This window comes from Lonchura striata, chromosome 6, assembly GCF_046129695.1.
Source record: "Lonchura striata isolate bLonStr1 chromosome 6, bLonStr1.mat, whole genome shotgun sequence".
NCBI classification, from domain to species: Eukaryota; Metazoa; Chordata; class Aves; order Passeriformes; family Estrildidae; genus Lonchura; species Lonchura striata.
In genome coordinates this window covers 6,308,591-6,323,577 of record NC_134608.1, presented here as the reverse complement: position 1 = coordinate 6,323,577, position 14,987 = coordinate 6,308,591, and the positions used below count along the sequence as shown (strand labels likewise).

The 14,987-nt window shown below is 44.8% G+C and overlaps 1 protein-coding gene across 4 annotated transcripts in view; it reads right to left on the bottom strand.

The window, feature by feature from the left end:
- Positions 1-2,747: 2,747 nt before the first annotated feature.
- Positions 2,748-14,987, bottom strand: part of SYT16 (synaptotagmin 16) — a 106,584-nt gene continuing 94,344 nt past the window's right edge. For all 4 annotated transcript variants that reach the window (XM_077783919.1, XM_077783917.1, XM_077783918.1 and 1 more), the window contains one exon: positions 2,748-11,365. In XM_077783919.1, coding sequence (XP_077640045.1) covers positions 11,052-11,365 — 314 coding nt within the window. In that variant the 3' untranslated portion in view covers positions 2,748-11,051. The remainder of the gene's footprint in view (positions 11,366-14,987) is intronic.

Below are 14,987 nucleotides of genomic sequence, written 5' to 3'. Positions count from 1 at the left end.
CCTTTCTGCTTCTCTGGAAATGATCCTCTGCCAGCTGACAAAATCTGTAGAAGCATAACTGTCTTTGAGACAGTTACCCTGCTCTCAAATGTGATTGAAATTGGCCAACCTGTTAAAAAGTGATGGTGGTGGAAGAGAGACTGGCGAGGAGACAGATGGCAGACAGCTCAGCTTTAGCCTCCACTGAGCTGATTGAGAAGTGGGAATGCTTTCACCCTCTCGTGAAAAATGATATCACCCTTTCACTGAAATTCAAAACTTAGTTTCCTGACATTAAAAATGTGACTTTTCCAAGTGGTCAAAATTAGGATGAAAAAGAAAAAAAAAATAAAAAGATGCCTTGACAAAGCAGCACTTGGTGCTTTGCCAAGGGATGAAGTCATTCTGAAGAATTAAAATGCAGCTGGAGGAAGGACAGGATAATCAGAACGATAAAACATAACACAGCCGGGAGCCCGGCGGGGCCCACACGTGCTCGTGCTGAGCAGTGCTGTCCCAGCAGGAGCAGCAAGTGGAGTGCTAAACCCTTGCATTTGCATGAGCACAAACCTGAGTTTTTACTACCAAATTCATGGGCAGACTCATCTGGGCCAAGCTGACCAAGTGCTGGCACCAAGACCTACGGCCCAGTCGCCTCTCCCTGAGCTCAGCGGCAGCAGCTCCATCGTGGAGTGTGCTGAGCTCACACGGGGTCACGGGCAAGTCTGCCTGCAGGAATGGAACAAACCTTGGGCTGGTTAGCCCTGAACTGGGAATCAGCCTGGGAAAACCCACCTGAGGCTGAGGACACTCCCAAAAAGGACAGGGTGAGGCTGTAGGAACAGCAATGCAGTGCCCAAGTCCCCCAGAGCCACCACCGGCATCCCTCGGCACTGGGGCTGCTGGGGAGGAGAAGGGTGAGTTGGTGGGAGAGCTGGGCAGGGAGATTTTTAACTGGTTTTCAGAAAATGCAGTAAAAATGAGGTGAAGCAGTGTTAGGGTAACCAAGCCAGGAAAACTGTCCTGGTACTGACTCACACGTGGCAGCAGCACCCACCTGAGCCCCCAAATCCCTGAGCAGACAGTGCCTGGCTCTGCAGATCCCCTTCTGTGCCTGGAGGAGCTGCTGGGGGACTGCTGCCTCCCAGAGCAAACCCCAGCCCACCCTGCAGCCCTGCCAGCCCTCTCAGCTGAGCCTGGTCACCCACAAACATCAGCCCTTAGCAGAACATGTATTTCACCCCCAGTTTACACCAAGGAGGGGGAGTTTTTCCAAACTCCCTAGTTTTTCTCTGAGCCTCCCAGCATATCCCATTTCTCCCCTGTCTTTAAGATGACCCCCTGGGCTGGGCTTTCTGTGTCCTCAGACGTGTCTTGTATCAACTGCCTTTGCTGAGGTTTCCAAGCACTGAAGCCACCAACTGTTGCCAGAAAAAGAAACTCTATTTCAGGGCTGGTCCTGGAAAGCCAACCCTGTGGGTGCCAGCAGGGCTGCAGAAATCGTGGTTTCTCATGTCTCCCTCAAATCTGGCACTGCTATTCTGAGAGGAACAAACTAACCCCAGTTCAAAGTCAAAATTCCAATCTGGGAATTTTTTTTAGCTCCTATCATTCTCCATCTTAATGTGGGCAGGGATTACAACTGCAACCTGCCAGAAGTAAACCACTCACAAATGCATCATGACCAAAGGTGGATGCAAACAAAAGCAGCCACCAGACATACACAGACACACCCTTTGTTGGCCCAATTTCACCTCCCCAGCTCATCATTTGAGCTCTTACCTTTGTTTCCACCAAGTGGCCACCCCAGCTTTGATGGGGGCATCCCAGGCTGGTATCTGCACACACCAGGGACACTGGTGGCACTGGCTCTGTGTGCCACAACATCACTGGTGTGCAGGAGAAATGCTGAGGCCAGGGTCCCACCACAGAGGGGGCTGGGGGGCTTCTCTCCCAGCTCCTGCCAGGGCTGGATGAGACAGCAGGGAAGGACAGATGTCAAAGGCACAGCCAGCACTTTTCCTTCCCCACACAGAGCTGGCTGGATGGCTCTGTGCAGAGGGAAGCAGAGACATGAGGGTGATGCCTTAGGATTTAGCTCTTCTATTTTTCAGGTTCTGTACTGCTTTTGTGCATAACTCTAAAACTCCATAGCCTGTCAGCTGCTCTTCTCCCCTTTTGTTCAGACAAACATTTCCTCTCTAGGCCTGAAACTCAAGGACACCTCATTGTGTCAGGCCTGAGAGATGCAAATAACAGTGAATTGGGGGGGGGGGGGGGGGGGGGGCAAACTTGGAGTAAATCACTTCATTACCTGAAACTGTAATTACAGTATTAACCCCTGATATGTAAATGGACCAAACTTGTAACTGTATGAAAATCTTGTGACTTATTTCCATCTTAGATGTAGCCCCTCAGAGGCTTTGACTGCCCAAGGTGTCCCTAGTGAAAGCCTTCAATAAATACCCATTTTTATTCTCCTAATTTTGTCTAGCCTCTGTTTCAGATAGCCACTCCAAGGTATCAGTGGGACATGGGAATATCTTCAGCCCCTGAAACGCCCCAGCCTGCTGCCAGAGGGCCCCTGTGTCCATGTGGCTGGACAGGGCACCAAGGGCAGGGCAGACACTTCCCATTCCTCCCAGTCCTGCATTATGCACCAGGCACCTGCAGCCCTGCTCTGAACAAAGAACATCTCTCCTGGATGAATATTCACTCCGTTCTGCCACAGCCAGAACAAAAAGAAAGATAGGCTGAGTTTGCATGTCTACATGAGCCATCTGCTTCTATTTTATTGATAAACCTGTAACAGCAGCATTCTCCATAACAAAATAAGACAGTTTCTAAGGTGTGGACAGCTGTGTGTGTGCAGGGGTAGTTTCAGCCCAGAATTCTGCAGAAGCTGAGTTTAATGCTGATTTTTTTTTTTTTTTTTCCAGTCAGATATCATCTAGACATTAGTATTCCTAACACAGCATATAATTAGCAAGAGGCAATATATTGTATGATCATGCACGTTAGCACTTAAGTAAAATAAAAAATGTTTCATTGTCAAATACATGAAAAGCTAAGAATAAACCCATACCAGATTTCCAGCTGAATATCTAAACATCTTTTCCTTGTACTTTTCATTTTTTATCACAGTTTTGCACTGCAGATATCTCTTTCAATCACATACCCAGCAAGTGAAAAAATGCTCACAGTGGCCCCTCACTAGTCAATACCAACCAATCAGTAACTAGATTCAAGGTACAATTTTCAGTGCAAATCTTTGAACTTTACAAAAGTGAAAAGGACATATAAATTTGTTTTTTATAATTTTCACAGTAGGAAAAGTTCTCCTTTTTTTATTTATTTACCATAAAAATAATTAATCGATAAATGCAAGCTCTAGAAGCCTTGCCTTTGCAACAACACAAGTTAAGAACGTGGCATTTTTATTAATTTGCCTGTATTGTTATTTCTTAAATTAAACAATTTATAGATAAATTTTGTGCTTGTCCAGAGTGGTTGTGGATGTGGAAGTGCTCAAGGCCAGGTTGGATGGGGCTCTGAGGAACCTGGTCTAGTGGGAGGGTGCACATGGCAGGAGGTTGGAATGAGATGGTCTTTAAGGTCCCTTCCAACCCAAACCATTCTGTGGCTCTGTGATCTCAGGCTGGGAAAGGGGAGCTGAGATCTCCATTGCTCCTGGTGCTCCTCCAAACACCAACCAGCTCTCTGTGCTGAGGAGATGAGAGCAGGGAAAGGAGAATATGAAATGTTCCACTAAACACCAGGAGGGAGATGCAGTAGGAGACTCACAACACTGTCCTGTGGCAAAAAAAAAAAAAAAAAACAACCCAGGAGCAACCTCTGTCCACCCACAAAGCTCCTGAGGGGAACAATTCCCACCTCATGGAAAACAAGGAGGAAACAGGACAAGGTCACACCTCAGTGTCTCCAGCGTCCAACTGTGCCCACAACAGAGACAACAAAACCCTGCCAGGGATGGTATATTGTTCCAATATAGAAAGAAGTCAATACACACTAAAAATAACTTATTACATACCGTGTATTTAAATCAACAGTCAAATATACATTGAGATGTGCTTCATGCAAATGCCCCACGGCACTCTGCCGTAAAAACCATTTTTTATATATACACACACATATAAATGTCACGCAGTATTTAAATGCTAAGTCTACCAAATGATTACTTCATTTACTCTTCTTGACAAACAAAACTCTCTGCTGGGAAAAAAGTCAATGAAGTTACAGCTGAGGATAAAGCCCAGCAAGACACAAACCACAGCAATGCCAGCAGAGGAATATAGGAGAGATGTAGTACCAGGTTAATTGGAAAACTTGTGCTTGAGGTGTCACAAAGTGACAAGGGATTGGAGGACAGGTTTTATTCTGAGCACCATGAACATAAAATATTGCTACCAGGCACTGACCTGCCTTGGACCAGACCTCTGTAGATATTAATGAGAGGATGGAAAATGCAATGATGGAGACAGCATGAAGGAAAAACACCTGGAAAGTGCTAACAAGACATAACAGGTATGGTGAGAGCTGGCAATATTTTTTCCTGTTTGCTAATGAAGAGAGAAATTTGCAATGTTACCCTAAATGAAATGAAGGGAGAGGCAAGTATTTGGCATGATGAAGGACCTTCCCTGAAGGTTACAGCTAATAAATGATTGTAGGGCTCAGGAAAAAAATTGCTTTTGTGGGAACCCTGAACCTTTGTTCTTCACCCACAGCCAATATCAGCTTTTTGTCTCTTGTTTCTTAGTAATATCAGCCCACACTGGGAATGACACAGGGGAGAAATATCTCCAGAGTATTTGGTGTCTATTTGATGTCCCCCACTACAGCCAGAGGAAATAAAAAGCAAGGAGGAAACATCCTTAGCTCCTCACACCTGCAGCTGCCAAAGCAGCTGTGATTTCTCTTACAGAAAAAAAAAAATAAAATAAAATAAAAAAAATTACTTTCCAATTTCCTTGAGAGATGAGCAAGTAACATGTATGAATGGAGTTTCACAGCTCCCACCTGGCTGTTGTGTTTCTTCCTCAGCTTTTCCAGCCTCAGCTGGCTAATACTCACCAGGAGCAACCCAGTGACCATATAGGTTTTTGGTGTGCGAGATCAGACTATAACAGCCTGCCTGCATCACTACCTGCAGTCTTCCTTCTGCTCCACCACTGATATCCCAGAGGATTCGGGTGTTTATGCTCCTGTGATAGACAATAGACTAATACCATGGAGGTTCTCAAACCAAGACCAAAAAAAGTCCCATGACTGAAATTTTGTCTGCTTTCTGCGAGAATTGGGTTTTCCCTGCTCTAGGTGTAAAGCCTGTCTAGTGACAGAGCTTTGCTAAGGTTGTTCAGCTTTGCAGAGAGATCTCAAAATTCATCCATCCAGGAAAAACTCAGGAGCAGAGAAGAGGATGAAAAATCTCACCTTCAGTCTTCTCTTTTGGGGGAGCAGCACAGAGAGAGCCAAGCCCAGGTAAGAGCTCTCCTCTCACCCCTTCATTAGTATAAAGGGTTTGTGTGGAGAAGAGAGGGATTGTAATGCCAAAAGAGATGAATGGCATATGCCAAGTTTTTTATTGAGGCTACAGTATTGACCTATATCTGCTTTACAAAGGTGAAAAAACATGGATAGCTGTGTGGGTTGAGCAGGAGCATCTTCCTGCTGCCAGCTGGCAAACAGCTTGGGGATTACAGCATGAGGATTAATAGCCTTTGTCATTTGTAAGTGCAGATGCTAACCTTACTCATATGACAGACTGATCTTCTTTGGATTCTGTGCCTGTTTGCTGTTCCAGAAAGATGACCTTGGGCTGCTGTGAGAGACAAAATATTTACACATTCATTTCTTAGGGCCCACAGTGTAGGCTGCAGGAAGACACAAGCTCACTCTGCACTGAATAAAAAAGCTGTATGCCTTCAGCAGATTTGGAGCTCAAAAGTCATGCAGAGAAACTGGGTTTCAGCTCAGGCTTGATGCCACTGCAGCCTGGCTGTAAGGAGTGAGCAAATTCCCAGATCTACAGCAGCACAAGCACACCAAGAGCCTTCCTCTCCTGCCTCTCTCCCCCGCCACCACCTTCCCACCACTGCCTGGGGTTTTCATTTCTTGCATGACAGCTTGTTAAATCCTCACCAGATCCCAAATAAACACCCAGACCAGCTCTGTGGAATTATCTTGGATGCCTTTCCAAGCTTTAGGATCTGTCAGCTTCTGGCTGCTAGTATCACAGAAGCAGATGAGCTCAGAGTCAGCACTGCTTCCTGGGATATCAGATTGTATTTGTTGGGGTATCACATGCTGGAGGGAAAAACCTGCCTCATTCAAAGTGTGAGCTGCTCTACAAACCCTGGCTGCTTTGTTTCTTCCCCTCAAAGCATAGCTGCAAACATCACACTTAGCACATTTTAAATGGAAAAAAGGATGTTCCTGCATACTAATTCCTGCAGGCTCCGTTGTCCTTTTGCAGAACACAATGCCCATGAGAAAAGGAAGAAAGCAAATACAAACCAGGCTGTTTCTTCTGTCATTAACTTGGTCCACGTCGAGGGGAATGGGTGTCACTCTGTAAATATTTAAGTGTCACAGCCCAACCAACAAACTTCAAACTCCACAAGTGGACAAGAGAGCAGGGAGGCAAGGTCTTGATCGGGAGCATCACAACTTTGAGATGACCCCTCTGGGAGGGGATAATACGATGAAGAAGGCCACAGTCTTTGCTCAGGCTTTCAGTCCACTTCTCATGCTGAAGGGCAGAAGGCACGAGAGATGAGAGAGGGAGAGGCAGAGAGATGAAGTGCTGTGATCACACAGATTAAAAATGATGATAAATATGGGAACGGAAAGCAATCACTGCAGGCGCGCCAGCTCCAAGGTCACTGCCAGCTCCAGCTGAAGGGGAAAACGATCTGCCACCAGAGGAAAAGCCTGCTCCTCTGCCAAGCTGCCACCTTCAGCTTTATGCTGGGAAAATGATCAATAGGAGCTGGCAGCCTTTGGATCTGTGCATCCAGGAACTTCTAACGCCATCCATGACTGAAGATCAGTCAGCTATGTAAAGCACCAAATAACTCCTGGGGATCTGCAGCTGCTAAAAATACACCCAAGCATTGTCCACCTGCCCAGGAGCTGCACAGCCACATTGCCCCTGGAGGGAAAGGCAGACAAGGCAGAGCAAGCAGGCCACAGCAGGGTCCAGCTAATTAAAGACGCTGGCAAAAAGGAAACCCAGACAAATCAAAGGATGTGGAAGATCATCCAGATAAAGCCTTTGCAAATGGGCACTTCAGTGAGTGATTGCTGCAGTTCAGTGGGCTAAAAAAAGGAAATCGTTTCTGTGGGCATCAGTTGAAGATCACCGTTATTATGGGGAGTATAAACACGGTGAGATCACTCTGTTCTGTTGTCAATAAACACTGGAAAAAGAAAAAATAAAATAGCAGCAGAGAGCTTGGCAGGACGGGGCATGGTGGCTGGGGAGAGAACAAGGAAAGAACAAACTGCAATCAGCTGAACAATGCTGTTCAAGACACAGAGATGTATCCAGGGCACTTGCCCATAATACTCTGGGCCAATGCAGTTAATCTCTTTCCACATTTTCAGGCTTTTTTTTTTTTTAACCAAGAAAATTCAAATAAACCATAAAGAGATTACAAACAGTGGTGTCAAAAGGGAATGACTTCTCTTAGAAAGCATGAATGCATTAGGAAACATCTATAATCTAGACCTGTAAGTATCCAAGCATGCCAGAACCAGGTTATTCATTCCTATCTTGCTCCCTGAAATCCCCATGGCCTTTTCACAGCTGTTCTCCCCACCTGGAGAGCATCAGCATCCACGTGGAGAAGGCCAGGGGAGCACAGGGTCTTCCAGCCATCCACGAGTCAAGTGGGAGTCAGGATTCCCAAGGAAATTCAGTCTTGTCAACCACTTCCAAAAGAAATAAGGGGTTCAAGCAGTGACTAAAAGGGCGGTGGTGTTTACATTAGAAAAACCATGGGCACAAGCCCAGCCTGTATCAATATTAGCAATGACTAATTCAGTCTATCAATGGGAAGAATTTGCAGGAGCTTTGGAATATGCCAGAGCTGCTGCAAAGCCTCCATTTCACAGACAGTCAACAATGGAAGGCAAAATAAACCACAAAAGCAATAGAAATCCCAAAATATAGCTAGCAAACACAAGTACCTCCAGCACCTTGTTCATCCCAAGATTCCTAAATTTTTCCGTTACTTTAGTGGGAACATAAATGACCCCACAAAAGCACTTCTCAAGCCATGGATGTGCCAAGAGTTTTCACAGTAGCTCTAAAAACCCAATGGTCCCCCTGCCACAGCACTTGCCCAGTTCTTTCAACATTTTCTGACAAAATACAAGGGCAAAATGTGGCAGCAATGATGCAACAACCTGCTTCCCTTGGACAGCAAAGCTTTAACACGTGCTTAGGTATTGACTTACTCTGAGCCATTTTCACTTACTTTTCTCTGACTCCAAAAACTCTACAATGAAATTATATATTAAAATACAATTCCCTTAATGCTATATCTTTGGAAAAGATCTTAATGTGAAAACAGCATGGAAGTCCAAACCCAGTGTACTTCATTGTTTTTTTAAATTATCTTTTTCATTAATTTTTTTTTTTTAAATCATGCTGTTATAAATCTGGGTTATCTCCAGTTCATTGCTGAAATGTATTATGAACTTATCTTCTTTCCTTAGCTAATCATGAAGCATAGGCAAGGCTTTGAAGGCTCAAGAAGTTCTGAAGAAAGTCTTAGTGAGTTTATTATGCCCACACATTCCAGGTAATAAAATTAATTATAAACACTTGCATATACATTTTATGCAGTTCAGGACAAAAGATGGAGAGGTTGGAAAACAACTAGAATCAGCAAATGCATCTTTTGAATTGGGCTGTTTCCTCTACTTTTTTATTTTTTCCCAGCAGAAAAGTGTATGATAAATGAAATTCTGTTCTGCTGGTTACCACTCAGTTGTTCACTTTTTCTTGCATTGGTAGCACAGCAGCTTTAGCAGTGCAGCCAAGAACATATCTGTTGGATAAGCTGCATTTGGGTTACACCCTGCTTTGTGTTTCAAAGCCCCAGTAGTGCAAAGCAGACATGCCAGCTTATCTAGACAGTGGAGGAAAACCCTCCTGCATAGGATACCCACCAGTCTCCCTGGAAAAATGATGCTCAGACAGGTGATAAGAAGGTACAAGAGTGTGCTCTGTAGAATAACTTGTATCACCTGTGCCAGAAGCGCTTCTCTGTGCAGATTATTCTGCTGCCTCCCAGGGACAGACAGAGCCTCTGTGCCACCAAGTGATAACCTGTGAGTGTCACAGCAGTGCCCTCGGGGTCTGTCTAGCCTGGATGTGACAAAAACCAGCACCAAGGACCAATTTTGGTCAAACAGCCAGTGCCAAAGTTTGCATTAGTTAGATTTGCACAGCACCATTGAAGCAAAGGAAGTGGCTGTGGGGCAGGAGGAGGCAGAATTTGGTGCCAGGTCTCTGGAAATGGCAAAAACAAACTATGAAGTGATTCAGGACAGACATACCTCTTCAGCAAAATATTTCCTGTGTCTTGCTGTCATCAGCAGGAAGGGAGAAAAGACAGTCCTCTCCTTGAGAGTGTGGGGAATGGGAGATTGGGCAGCTGATAGCATTTGGAGATCTCAGCACCTCACTGCTTACATTCCACTGAGGAGGAACATACTCCTTTGTGTCACACAGCACTGCAACAACAACCACTTAGCCAAGCAGCAGACTGAGACACATCCTCTATCCATCATCTCCATGACTTCAGCTCACAGAGACAGGAAAAGAGATTAAAGTGGAAAAGGACAGTGTAGTCTGAAAAGTCACCACGTGACAGTGTCATCACCTCATCCAGCAAGGCTGCTCCTTGCATTGCTTTCAGCTGGAGGCAGGAAGCACAATTCTTTTCTCCAGTGCTAGTTCAGCAGAGCCAGCAGCCCCTCTGGATCCTATTCCTGGCCTGCAAGAGAGCTCCTTCCCAAGGTTAGGTGACATGGTCTGGCATCCTCTACTGTTAAGCATGCCAAAAACAGTCCCCTTCCATATCCCAAGGAGATATTACAGGAGATTTGAAGAAGAGCCCTCAGCAAACAGAGCAGTGCTTTGCTGAATCACAGAAAAACCACAGGTCTAAGGCCCTCTCCTGTAATGCTCACAGAACGAGCCTCATTTCTAAAAATCACATTAACACATGGGCAAAATGATGCAGAAAGGAGTGATTCAGGCACAAAGGTGGCTGTGCAGTTTGTTCTGGTCTATTTTTTGGTATTTGTGATGACAGAAGCCATAACTTCAAGTAAACATCTAAACATGCATTGTATAATGCAATATAAAACGGATGCTTGTTATCTCTTGTGCAAACCTATGTCAATGCAGGCTAACAGGTGCACAGGGTGCCTAATTAAAAATACCAGTAGTATTTAGTCCTTATATCAATTGTTAGTACAGGAGAACAGTAGTAAAGTCTAGGCACTTAAAAGTTGACAGAGAATTCAAGAGTGCTTTCTCATGCTGCCTGAAAAATATATCATCCAGTCTACAGTGGTATCAAATGCTAATTTCTAGGACTTAGAAACACAATAATAAAAGGGAGAGGATGTGATCTGCATGCAGGTTAGCTTTTTGTGAGCTATCTGCGTGGCAAGAATATTTGCAAACTTCATTAATATAAACAAGGGAAAAGAGGGAAGAGAGAGTTTACCCCAGAAGTAAACAGCATCACATCAGAATCAACCTGTGGTGATTAAGCCGATAGAAAAATGAGCAACATAATGTCGAAGGAAAGGATTCTGCAGGTATTCCCACTGCTTCTCACTAGGGTTGATTATGTGGATGCAGAAAATGCAGGGCAAGCTGGAAAGGCAAGAACTAAACTTGCTTCCCAAAGCCTTGATAGCCACAGCTGCTGGCACCGAGTGGGCAGGTTAAAGCTGCGTGCCCTGCCAGAGGACAAGAGGAGGCAGCCCTTTGTCCCAGGACCTGCAGGCTGCCCTGGTCACCTCTAGGACTCCAGCAGCGTGTGCCACCTGCAGACCTGTGTCCCCTGCGCCTCCCTCATTTCCTGCCAGTGGCTCTGCTCCTCCTCCCCGCTGCTGCTCTGGCCCATGGAGATCCAGCCCACCATCTCCTTGCGCTTCATGCTGCGCCTGTTGTAGATGGAGATCAGCAGGGTGACATCAGAGAGCTGGAAGAGGGCGACCTGGAAGATGAAAGTTTCCTTGTACACAGGGTTGGGCTGTCCCCGGCGAATGGAGGTCTTGCAACGAGACATCTCCTGACCCACAGAGTTGCGCAGGCACAGCTTCCCGTAGGTGTCTAAGACAAAAAAAAAAAAAAAAAAAGAGGAATTGACACGTTTGGTGGAAGTGACAGGCTAAATAAAAGTCCCAGGCAATCAAAAAACACCCCCAAAACCATCCAAGTAGAGCAGTTTAGCCTGCAGTGAATAGCAGATGAAGGCTTGATATCGCTCCTTGGTAAAATCCATGGGATGAGAAGCCGAAGATGAAAGCATCTCTTGGATTTTCTCATATTTAGCTGGGGAGGAAAGAAAACTGGCGCATGTTTCAGCCCCACTCTGTTGCAGTGTATATCACAGTTGGGACAGCCATGATACACAGAGCATCACCATACAATTTCAGAAGGCTTCGAGCATCTGCCCATACAGAGTAACACCACAGCACTTCAGAAGGCTGCAAGCATCTGCTCTTTCTTGTTCTTTAGCACAACCTTTTATATCCCATGTTCATGCAGTGCACCTGTGTGCCCTCTGTTCCCTTTGGTGATGCTCACTGCACCTGGGCACTCCCTGTTTCATTGCTGTCAGTGCTGCTCACCTGCTCCTCACAGCTGAGCCCACTGGGGATGAGGCTCGGCCACAGCCCCACTCCCAATTCCCACAAACTGTGGACCTGTACCACTTTCTTGGAAAGAACAGGATATCAGGTATCCAGTCGCAGCAAACCTGTCTAACCAAAACTATGAGCATCTCCATGCATTTTCCACTTCAAATGGTGTCTCCACCTTCCCTTCCTCTCCCTCACAATCAAACTTCATTGGGGCTGTCTTACCCAGGCTTCCCTCAGCTGCCCTTGCCTTTCCACCATTCTCTATGATCTATTATTTGAGATGCCAAAAAATAAAAAGGAGGGGAAAAACCTGCATAAACAGTGAAATTATTTGATCTCCCATAATAGGTTCATATTTTTCCCAAATTCTCATATTACTTTTTTGGTGAGTCAATTTTATTTACAATTTAAGTCCATACAAGGAGTAAAACATGCTTAGCAAATACAAGGAAGGGATGGTCCAATTTAGTGCTCCTTTAAATCTACTCTTTAAATTCCTGCTGCCTACTGTATTAAGCAGTTCTCCTCTTACATGGCTGCTAATGCTGTGGTGTCAGAGCTCCCAGTGCTCTACAGACCCAGCTCAGTGTAAATTTTCACCTTGCTCTGCACATGACAGTGACAGATTGCTCGGCTAGACAAGTCCTCTGCTAACCTCTTCATAATCTGTGCCCGGGTTCCTGCAAGTGAGTATTATTTCAGAGTGTGCTGAAGATAGGAAATAAATAACAAGCCTCCATCTCTTGTCTGCAGCATTTCTATCCTCTTCTGTTCCCGTTTGATGTGCTATTTTACGCACTTATCTACTGAGCAACACAAGGTGTGAAATTACACTTCAGGTGTGAAAACACTTCCATGTCTCCAAAGCAGGGCTTCCCGCTCCTCTCAAACTGTTCCACTGAAAAAGCTGTCAGGGGGCTGACAATCAAGGAGCAAATTGTGAGCCTGCACAGCTGTACAGCTATCAAGTTACTGCGGGGAAAGTTCAGCCCAGTCATTAGCTGGGGGTGCCAGCTTGGCTCCCAGCATAACACTGGGGATGAAGAGGATCTTGCCAGCAAAGACCAGCTTGTCACATAAAAAGGAAAAGCTTTGATTTAATTTCCTGATTATATCTGGGAAGTAAAAAAAAAAAAAAAAAACAAAACAAAAAAAACCAAAAAAAAACACTTTATTGAAAGGTGCACTCATTTCCACTGTAATATTCTGTGTTGAGGGACTGGAATCTGAAATTACTTCAGGCCCATCAAGAACACAAAGCCCAAGAGAGGCCCCCCCTGTTCCAGCTTGACTCAATGTGAAACCAGACACAACTCCTACAGTATTTGTAGGGATATCACTGTACTTGGCACTGGCAAACCACAAATGTGCACTGAAGCATTCCTCACGTGTAAGTCCTGACTGCTGGTCTTGGCTGCAGAGAACTCCTGAAAATAAAGCTAAGTAGGGGCTTTATGGATATTTTTAATGCATTCATCCTTTTTTTTTTTTTTTTTTTCCCTGAGAAGGGGATTTCAAAATTTTGGAAGAACTCCACCAGGCTGATTTTTAAATACAAACAAGCAGGTAATTAGTACAATTCTCTGACTAAACTTCAAACATTTTCTTAAATTTTCTTTTTTTTCACAACCAACCCAGCATTACCTTCCTATGCTATTTTAGGGAAAGATGTCCCACACATGCCTGTATTTCTTTTCCTAAGAAGACAGGGAAAAAGCACTGAGGTCTAGGTCTTTTAGTATCCCTTGCTGTCATACTTCCTTCTGACTTTCACCAATACTGGCAGCTCAGGTGGGATTCATCACACCTAACTTCAGGCACATTCATCTGAACAGTGCCCAGAGGAGTCAACCAATTCATAATCCAAAAAGCAGATGCCATAATTCAGCAGTGATCTAGCAGACAGTGATACCATTACAGATGATTTAGGTGTTAACACTAAGGGAAGTGCCACAGCTAAAGCACCTCATGGGATACTGTTTCAGCATGTCCCAGTTAATTTTGCAGGCAATGAACGGATGAGTGTCTTACAGTCATAAACTCTGGGATGTCACATCACTGACTGAAGCCTCAACTTTTGCAAGTGAGGGATAACACAGCTGGCTTTGAGGGAAAAAAAAAAAAAAAACACCACCAATGAGTTAAAGTCAGAAAACTTGGCTTTTTCTTTAATATACCTCAGATTTCTACATAATTCTGCACTAAGACCCCATCTGCCCAGTAGCAAAGTGGGTGAGAGGATTCTGCATGTATCATCTGGATCAGGCTGGAAGGAGACTGTGCTCAAGGCAGAGCTAATACCAGGAGCCCTGTTCACCCCCAGGAAAACACAGGCACAAAACCAGAGTAAGTGACAACTAAATCAGGCTAATTCTCCTCAAGTTTATTCCACTGGGTGTATTTTACCAGCCAAAAGAATTGAGCTTGCCTGAACAGAAATAAAAGAGTAGGTGTGGATCATATATTTAGCATCTGAAATTTGCTTTGCAGAGTTGGTACATATGAGGCTGAGCTGTTATTCTGCTTCACTAACTAAATTTTAAGATTCTAGTTTTTCCTTCCTGCGTTGTGCTCTTTGCAGCATCCTTTTAGGTATCTCATCAGAAAACACAGCTTTTCTTGTGATCCCGTCTGGTCCTCTGGGGTGGAAATCTCTCCCCTCTTGTTGACTTTGCCAAAGAAAATCCATCCCCAGTTACACAGTGAAATTAGTGGAGCTACAGCAAGGATGAACTTGACGATTTACTGAGGAATGTATGTGTAAGAGTATCTATTCATTATGAAGGCAAACATTTTCCACCTAATTACATGCTCAGGTTCAGTAATGGCCTCATTACCGTGTGTCGCAGCACTCTGTGCTCTTCAGAATGTTTACTTTTGTGCCACCTCCATCAAGCACAAAAGGAAAAGCGATTAGGGCTGACATTCTTTAAAATGCCTTAGTGCTCACCTTCTGTTTAGGCACCCATCTCACTGACATGAGGAAGAGTGAGACCTCTAAATATCTGGGAGTGTCTGAGATTGCAGCTTGCCCACGGTTACACTGAAGTCTGTGATGATTCAAGAACAAAGTCTAATTTTGCCAAGAC